Source organism: Chrysochloris asiatica, unplaced genomic scaffold (assembly GCF_000296735.1).
Source record: "Chrysochloris asiatica unplaced genomic scaffold, ChrAsi1.0 scaffold00058, whole genome shotgun sequence".
Classification (NCBI taxonomy): Eukaryota; Metazoa; Chordata; class Mammalia; order Afrosoricida; family Chrysochloridae; genus Chrysochloris; species Chrysochloris asiatica.
This window is the reverse complement of record NW_006408576.1, coordinates 55,274-64,515: the sequence shown is the minus strand read 5'-3', so window position 1 is coordinate 64,515 and position 9,242 is coordinate 55,274. Positions and strand designations below refer to the sequence as shown.

The window sequence follows — 9,242 nt, the reverse complement described above, 5'->3', positions numbered from 1 at the left end:
CTGACGAAGATCCACACAAAAGGGTATGAATATTTCAGCGACTTCTTAACGCGCTTCTAATTAAAGACTATGGCTTTTGAACCCTCCGGGGACCCGCGCCTCAAGTCTGCAGGCGCGAGAATAAGAAGCGGCCGAGCTGACCCAGCCTAGAGAATCTGAGCACCGAACTTGGGCAACAGCACTCACTCCGAAGGCGGTCACACGGACTTGCTGTGGTTTTCCACCCACTTGGACTTGACCGTGTCACGGGAGCCAAGGATCCCGCGCATCCTATAGGCTATATAAGCCGCGGCTCCGCCAGGCATGGAGTAGTGGGCTGTGCTGCGACTCTGAGCCCGCGGGGACAGTGCCCAGAAGTCAGGACAGACGTTGGCAGCTCCGAGGGCGCGAAGGCAGGTAGCTCTCAGGTGGGGTCGACATCCCCAACCCCACGCCAGTCTCTTGGAACCTCTCTTACATACAAGTGGCCAACCAGTTGAAAGTGGCCTTGGCAGTTATTTGTAGAGTGTCTCAGCTGGCCCTCCCTTGGCTCTCTTTTTCCCGCCTCGCCTGCGCCGCCTGCCCGGCATCGAAGAAGCGAGTGAGTTTCTAGAAACCTGGCATTTGCGAACAGGGTCGGGATCAGGGTGGCACGACGCGGAGGCCTTCGGGTTGGGACTGGGATTAGCCTCCCTACTCGAGCCCGGGGTTCCCGAGCGCCTTGCAGCGCTAGGTACCTGTACCTGGACGCCCTGCACAAGGGCGCCAATGCGGCGCTGAGCGCTCAGGGCGTGCGGCTACTTCTCTGCTTCGGATACAGACTCTGGGCAGCTAAAAGGCGTTCTGCCAGGGTGCGGTCTTCACTTCAGGTCTCTGGAAGGGCAATCAACCCAACAGGGGAGAAAAAGCAGAGTGAGGGGGCGGCATTGATTTAGAAACTTAATTCAAGGAGCCAAAACTGAGCGCATGATCACAAAACTGCATGGCGCTTTCTTTTTTTCTTCTTTTTTGAGGGAAGTGAGGGGGGCACAACAAACAGGGAGTCAAACAACTTTAAAGGATTCACCCCAGACAGTTAAACTGAGCACAGAATCATATATGTGTGTGTGTTTTAATTTTTTTAAAAAGAAAGTCCCTTTGATATACCGTAATATTGTTGTTGTTGTTAAGTGCCGTGGAGTCGGTTCCGACTCATAGCGACCCTGCACAGGGTTTCCGAGGCTGTAAATCTTTACGGGAAGAGAACGCCTCCTCTTTCTCCTGCGGAACCGCCGGTAGTTTCGAACTGCTAACCTTGCGGTTCACAGCCCGATTCGTAACCACTACGCTATAAGATAATGTAATTTATATGAAAAATTACAAGGGCCAGCCCAGTGTGGATGGGATTCAGAGAGTGCCAAACGGAAGGAAGAAATCAATGTAGCCAGGGCATTTAAAGGAGGGAGGTAGAGACGGAAGTTTAAAGTTACATGATCAATCAGTGTTTCGCTGTTGTCCTGGCGGGGGCCCCATTGGAGAGCACTACCAAGCCTGTCGCGAACCTTCCGCAGCCGCTTTTCTCGCCTCTCTTGCCAAGCCTATCTGGCACGCAGGGGAAGCTTCGGCAGTGTAGCAGTGCTGCCCCTGGACTCGGAAAAAATGCCCATGCTTGGGCACTGGAGGTGCCGAAGTGTGCCTGGCGCATGGCTCCTTCTCTGGAACAGTGAAAGGGGAAAGGGGAGAGCATGTTCCGGAGGTGGCCAGTGCAGAGGAGAGCTTGAGAGATTGAGTAAATGGGTGCCTTCCAGCGCCAGGTGGCCGGATCTGACCTCAGCTTAAGTGGGAAGCTGATCGCTTTTCTTTGCCTCCCAATACCCCCCCCTCCCCTACCTCTAAGGATCTCTGGTAGCTTAGTGGTTACGAATGGGGCTGTGAACCTTAAGGTCAGCAGTTGGAAACTACTAGCTGTTCCGCGGGATAAAGATGAGGCTTTCTGCTCCCATAAAGATTTACAGCCTCGGAAACCCTTTACAGGGTAGCTTGAGTCAGAACTGACTCCATGGCACATAACAACAACAACAACCCCACCTCTGGTCATTTTAAGGAGTGTCCTCCCCTCCTCCCCCACCAATGCTCTGACTTTCTTTCTCTCCTCCTCTCCCTCCATCTCCTTTCTTCTTTCAGTAAACAAAGACCTGAGAGGGTGCTCAATTTTCCATCAGCTTCATTCCTAACTTAACACACCATCCTGACCCTTCCTATGCAAACGGAAATGAGTGGACCAAGGTGTTCTGTCCTGCTGGGACTGGTGCTCTTGCTGGTGTCCATGGGACCATGCCAAGGGAGTATAGAATCTCGAGAACTCACAAACAGACAGACTCTTTTAAGCATCATCATGGAGATTGTTGAGGGACTTAAAAACTGCAACTTGGAGGACTACAAAAGATTGCACTTTTTCAGTAAACCTGACTTTATTTTGGATGAGAGTGAAGTCACTGACTACGTAGATGGTCCTGAGGGGCAAAGAGCTGGTAAGTCATCTCCTTTACATTATCTCAATAAATCGTACACACACACATAACACATGCACACACACACTTCTCATTCACACTTACACAGAGACACTGACACATATAATCATGGACTACTTTTTAGAAACTTCAAACTTGAGTATTTTTATTTAACTTGCATATAAAGGAAAACGCTAGAATTTGTATTTGGCTGAAAGAAGTGTGTTTTTAAAACCACATTTCAAAGAGATGTTAATCCTGATTTTTAAAAAAAAAAACTTCTAAAAGAAATATAAAACAGTAAGAAGTGTATGCACACATAATCATAACTTGCCCAATTCTTAGATGTCTGATTTGTTACCAGAGTCAGTAATTTCTGAATAGAACTGTCATCTGTTATTTTGGAAATGGGAATATTTTCAGCAAAGCAGTTCCAACTGAAAAAATGGTTTCAGAGCTCTCCTCCTATGGTAGAGCCTTTCCCAGAGTGACGGTCCCATGGGAAATTTCTGAGGGAAGCATGTAAGCTTAAATGCTTTTCATATCACAATTAGTTCAAGTATGATAAGGGCAATTTTATACAGACTGTCTAAAGTTAGGAATAAATGAAGACTGATATCAGGGAGATGTCTAAACCTTGCAAGTGAGTAGATTTTAATGGAAGTGTTTTTTCAGATGGGATTTGGGAAGGAGCTAAGGAGTATTCGTGGAAAATAAAATTTGACATCACATACAATCAACACTAAGTTCTTAGCACAAGATGATATGTGAAAATGATTAAAGATGACTATAATAAACAAAGGCTGAAATCAGAAAGGTCAGAAAACCATTGCTATTAAACAAGTGTAAAACAAGAAATGTTGTAAAAGAAGTTGCTTGAAAGAGTTTTCCTTGACAATTTTGTTTATCTTGTATACAAGCCTAATGTGTATTTCTGTTTATTTACACTTGCCTTCTCAATAGGTGGTTTTAGTTCAATTTAACCTTTATCTAAATATTTACTAGAAAAGGTAAATTCTATAATGCATTTATTGTTTGAAGGGTCAGATTTTCCTCCTAGAACTTTGAGAGGCTATGGCATTTGATTTCTAAGGTCTGAAAAATAAAAATATCTAGAAGTGATTTATTGACTGGAAGCTCACTGTCAAAGCATAAACTTCCCCAAAAACTTTATGATCACTGTCCGTATTATGGTGATAGGGATAGGAAAGATAACATTGGAGCTTTGTGCTCCCATTAATAAATGGGAAAAAAAACATGCACCGGAATGCAAGTTTTCATACTGTCATGTATAACAATCAAATGTGGCTCGGATCTGTTTTATTTAACTAATAATCTGACTGATGCAGAATTTCCAGAAACTTTCTTCAGCCTGAACTTAATGATACATGAAAACAAAAATGCTTCTTTCAGGTAACATGATAATAATTCACTTCTTATTTCTTTACCCTGAAACAGAAATTGTTGCTCGTGATCTAAGGATGAAGGACAAATTCATAAAACATCTTACGGGTAAGTTTTCTTCTAAATACCTTTACCTTTGCAAATTCCAAATTGCTTTGCAACTTGCTGAATCCTCATGATCGATTTTTTTCTTCCATGTTACAGGTCCCCTTTATTTTAGCCCAAAGTGCAGCAAACACTTTCATAGAATTTATCATAACACGAGAGACTGTACCATTCCTGCACGTAAGTGACAAATCTGCAAATTACTAATGAGTACAGTGTAGATGAATAACATCTGAAATATATTTAATATCCTTCAATTAAATATCTATCTATCTATCTATCTATTTCTTCTTAACTATGGAGTTAGGGACCAGGGCATCCAGCTCATTGAAGTAGATAACCAAATTCTACAGCAAAGTGTGACACAAAATTGAAAATTATTTATGTTGTTTGGAATTCATTAGTCCTTGGAATAGGCCCCTTCCATTCACATTCTTGCTTTGTTTATGTATTCTGTATTACATCTGTATCTACTAAATGATGACAAACACACGTTAAGATGGATTGTTAACATTGCTACTGCTGAGTCAATAGTCTGGGAAGCAAACAAAATCAGATTAATTTGAACCATTCTGGGTGAACTTTCTTGACCATACCTGGAACCTTGAGCAGAGACTTTTTTCATCAGTAATCGTAATCTCATCTATCAGTAATTTTATTGCTATTTCAAAACCCTGCTTTTCTGGCTGCCTTTATCAGTGGATCAGAAATGCATAGCTATCCTCATCAGTCTAGCTCTCAGCTATAAAATTTTCTCCTCCTTAGAGGTTTCCTTTCATTGACTAGTATAAAAATGTCCCTGGGAGTTCTGGTGTGGGGTTGAGGGTTAATGCACTGAACAGCAGTGTCTGTTTAACTTCAAGGTCGGTGGTTCAAGTTTATCAGTCACTCCTCAGAAACCCTATATAGGGTCGTTTTGAATTGGAACCGATTCGATGGCACTTAACAACAACAATCTTTCTCTTCAACATGGCTCTTCTGGCTATGTATCCACAGCAAAGTGTATTTTGTTTACTTTAAGGGGCTCATGTTGCTCTTTATACCTCACATAATATTAGCAAGTAATTTATTATATATCTACTAGAGCTCTAAACCAATTTTTTAATAGGGACTAAAACTTTTAAATCTGGGAAGACAAAAGTCTTACAAGTATGTTTGGTATCTTACTGGTCACTTTCAGAGAATATCCAGAGGGGCAAGAAGATCAGCTGGCCATTTTTACCTGCCCTGCCTTTTAAAAGTCATGAAATGACTTTGACATGAAGTAGAAGTTTTTTCTGTTTAAATCAGTGAAATTAACCCACATGATAACAGCTCTAATTTATTAGAACATTTATATGCACTAGCTATTTAGCTACTAACATTCACAAACATTCTATCCATTCATATTGACAATCCAGTAAGGTAGGAATTATTGTAATTTCAAACATGAAACTGTGGCACACATAGGTGAAACATATCACATGACAAGCAAGCTGGACTAAATGGGATTCAAATGTAGATCTTTCTGGCCACACTCTTATCACCATAGCATACTAACTCTAAGGCAAGCAGCAAACATTTCCCAAGCAGTTTTGTTTTATCATGTTCAAGCACTAAGTTTCAATTTCACTCTTCGTTCATGGCATATATATCAAGTATACCACTGCTTCTTAATTCCTTCCTTTAAAATAGAATCACTTTCTGCTTGACAATTATTAAACTGCTTCCTGGAGTCAGAAAATTTTTTAAAAAAATCTTTATTGTTAAAAGTTGATTTTCATGTGAAGCATGCTGTTATTGCTAAGTGCTATTGAGTCCGTTTGAATTCACAGTGACTGTGTATAGGGTTTCTGAGGAGTTGGTGCTGGGTTTGAACCACTGACATTACAGTTATCAATCCAGTGCATATCCTACAGTGCTACATCAGGACTCCATGTGAACAAAACATTATAATAATAGAGTCAAAGATTACCAGTTGAAAATGATCTTAGGAATGATTACAACCAATCTTTTCACGTATGGATGAGGAAACAGACTTAAAAGTTGACACTGTACACCTTCACACAGATCTTCTCAAAGCTAGGACTAAAACCTCATGTTCTGACTTTCCAATTCTTTTCTAATGCATTATGTTATGCTCCATAAAGCCTATCTCTGGTGGACTACTGACAGATCTGTACATTCATATGAGGGGCTATTAACTTGGCTTACATCTCTACTCAGGCCATAAAAAGTTGGAGAGCTACAGTTAGGCCACATATATGCTACTGCATAAGAGAAAATTAATAGAATCCTGGAATTTATTAGACATTAAAGGAGCCATAGAGTCTTCTTACTAGAAGTGTGGATTCCAGGACCAATAACCTTGGTCTCTGGCTAAAAATGCAGAATTTTAAGTACCACCACCAAACCCACTGAATCAAAATCTGAATTTTAGTACGATTCCATATTATTTCTATGCAATATAACATTTCAGAAGTATTGTCTTAAAGAACATTCATATCTAGTGGGAACATGTGATCAGTTATAGGATTTCCAGATATGTTTCAAATGGGCAGTATTTAGAGTTCATTGATTGGATTAATCCGTGAATTGACATAATGCACTATCTCCATGTTAAATGATCTATTTATGACCATTTTATTATAAAAACTATGGTGCCATTGATGAAAAAAGCAATAAATCCAGGAGTCCTGATGACCCTCCTTCTAACTCAGGATCATCTGTCTTCTTTGAACTCAAGCTAACTGTACTCTTAGTATTTAGAGGGTATATTTTTAGAAGTAGAGTTAACTTCTTATTTGTTGGTCGTATTGTACAGACTTTTAAGTTGTCAACCTTTACTCATTCATTCAGATTTTCAAGTTAGGAGTATGAATTCTTCCATGTTTAAGTGGAATTTTGCTGCTCTCAGGAAGTAAATTTTAGTCATTTATAAACTGGTACAGCTTTCCATAGAACTTCATCTTAAGAAAATTCCATTTTGGTGGTTCATCGAGTCTATTCTGATTCATAACAGCCGTATAAGACAGAGTAGATTTGCCCCATAGGGTTTCCAAGGCTGTAAATCTTTACAAAAAGTACACTGCCACATCTTTTGCTGTGTAGCAGATGGTGGATTCAAACCATTAACCTTTTAGTTAGCAGTTGAGTGCTTTAACCATTGTGTTACCACAGCTCTTTCCATGATTATTGTTGTTAAGTGTTGTTGAGTCAGTTCTGATTGATACCAACCCTGTAGGGGGTTTCCAAGGAGCACTGGTGGATTTGAACCACCAACCTTGTGGGTAGTAGTCCAAAGCTTATCCTGCAGCCGCACACCAAGACCTCACTTATTTTCAGTAACATTTATCAGAATAGTGAAATGGGAAATTATGAAGGAAAACCAGCCTGCTCTCAGAATTGGTCCATTACTTGCTTTCGTCATCCAGTCTAGGTTTCTCTGCTTTCTGACTTGCCTTTTGATCCATTTTCTTTAGAATTTTAACACAGAAGGCTTTGTGATCAAGTTAGCTGGGGTCTGAGTCTGCACACGACCTACAAGTTAGGTTACACAGGGATATGGTTAGACCCTCTCTCCTGTGTCCTGGGCAAATCTGGTGTTGTTTGGATAAACCTGAGAGCCACTGAGAGAATAAAATAGGCTGAGAGAGCAGCTGTGCAGCAGACTCTGCTTTCACCCCTTCCTTCTGTCCACTCACACCTCCCTCCACTATGTGATGCTGCAGCCCCTAACTACCAGAAACTGTGAAATCAACAATTTAGAGTTCTCGATGGTAAATGACTTTTCATGTTGCTTCCAGGGAATTCAGAATATATTTTTTAAATAAACCGATTTAGGAGTTGATATACTTGCAAAAACAATGACTTTTATTTATTTTATAAAGAAGTGTTGTTCAGGTAACTGACAAGGGTCTGTGATTAATTTCCACCATAGACTATAAAAGATGTGCCAGACTTCTTACTCGGTTGGCTGTTAGTCCAGTTTGCAAGGAAGGATAAGGTAAGCTCTTTGACAGCAGAATGTCATTGGCACACATACCAAATATTGCAATCCCATTTGGAACATGAAAAATTTGTAAGCGTTCAGAAAGACTTATTCTTAACCAAGGCTAACATTACTTTGAGTAAGGTTGATATAACACTCAAACTATCTCAAAATGATTATAAATAACCAGTGATAACCTTAAAAATAAAAGAATTATGATATGTGTTAGAAGTTTCTCTTCACATAAGTCACTATGGTTGTTGGACTTAGTTGTTAGAATGGGCAGTAATTGTGTTTGTTTTGGCCAAGAAATGGCTAATGTTTGAAACACTGATATTTCTGCTATCTTTAAAAATATCATATTTTTTTCAATAATTTTCTTCCAATTCCAAAGGTTTAAAATTGCAATGATAAATTATATTAACTGGTTAGGCCTTTATTTATTTGAGAGCAACAATATAGATATACTCAACAGTATAATATATTGCAGGTTCGTTTTAAAAAATCAATTAAACTTTTGGAGGTCCAAGAATAATACATACACACACATCACTTTATAATATGGTACAATACATACTTTACTGGCTACCGCTTGATATTTTCTTTATGGGGCAGTAAGCTCCATGATAGCATTCTACTATACCCAAAATGTCTTCCTTTTAATATGTGTTATTAATATATAACTTAATATGACTAAGCACACAGTATGCTTCATCTTCTTACTTCAGAAAATAAGGTCATTTTCTTAAAGATGCAGGTATTTTAAGGGTCTTTAGCACAGTGACTAGAGTCCTGGTGTGGCACTTTGGATTACTACAGTATGCAAAGTCGTATGAAATGCAAGGTCGGCGTTTCTAGGTAACCAGCTGCTCCTTGGAAACCCTATTTGGGGTAGTTATGGGTTGGAACCAACTCTACTTAACAACAACAGCACAGTGACTGGTACACATTTATGTGATCACAGAGCAAATCCCTTTGTCTAATTCATCTTCAAGTCCATTAACTGATCTCCTTAGACTGTTGTTGCTGTTGTTATGTGCCGCAGAGTCGGTTCCGACTCATAGCGACACTGTACAGGGTTTCCAAGTCTGTAAATCTTTGTGGGAGCAGAAAGCCTCATCTTTCTCCCGCGGAACAGCTGGTAGTTTCGAACTGCTGACCTTGCTGTTCGCAGCCCGATTCATAACCACTACGTTACCAGAGCTCCTTAGACTATAGAGAATTGATATTCCTAACAAAAGTACCACAGGAAGACTTTCTCTCACCCACAGCACTTCATTAATCTGTATTTTTCA

The 9,242-nt window shown here is 40.2% G+C and overlaps 1 protein-coding gene across 1 annotated transcript; it reads left to right on the top strand.

Annotated features, from left to right (window-relative positions):
- Nucleotides 1–2,230: 2,230 nt before the first annotated feature.
- Nucleotides 2,231–7,961, top strand: LOC102837215 (protein FAM150B-like). The gene is made up of 4 exons (XM_006863994.1): nucleotides 2,231–2,489; nucleotides 3,927–3,980; nucleotides 4,077–4,157; nucleotides 7,897–7,961. Exons 1-4 carry the CDS (start codon nucleotides 2,231–2,233, stop codon nucleotides 7,959–7,961), a joined length of 459 nt encoding a protein of 152 aa, XP_006864056.1.
- The last annotated feature ends 1,281 nt before the right edge of the window (nucleotides 7,962–9,242 follow it).

Bases quoted from the DNA above. Each gene is read 5' to 3' on its own strand.
- LOC102837215 (XM_006863994.1), top strand. From the start codon at position 2,231: ATGAGTGGACCAAGGTGTTCTGTCCTGCTGGGACTGGTGCTCTTGCTG. The intron at 2,490-3,926 runs GTAAGTCATCTC...ACCCTGAAACAG, and splicing joins TCCTGAGGGGCAAAGAGCTG to AAATTGTTGCTCGTGATCTA. The intron at 3,981-4,076 runs GTAAGTTTTCTT...TCCATGTTACAG, and splicing joins ATTCATAAAACATCTTACGG to GTCCCCTTTATTTTAGCCCA.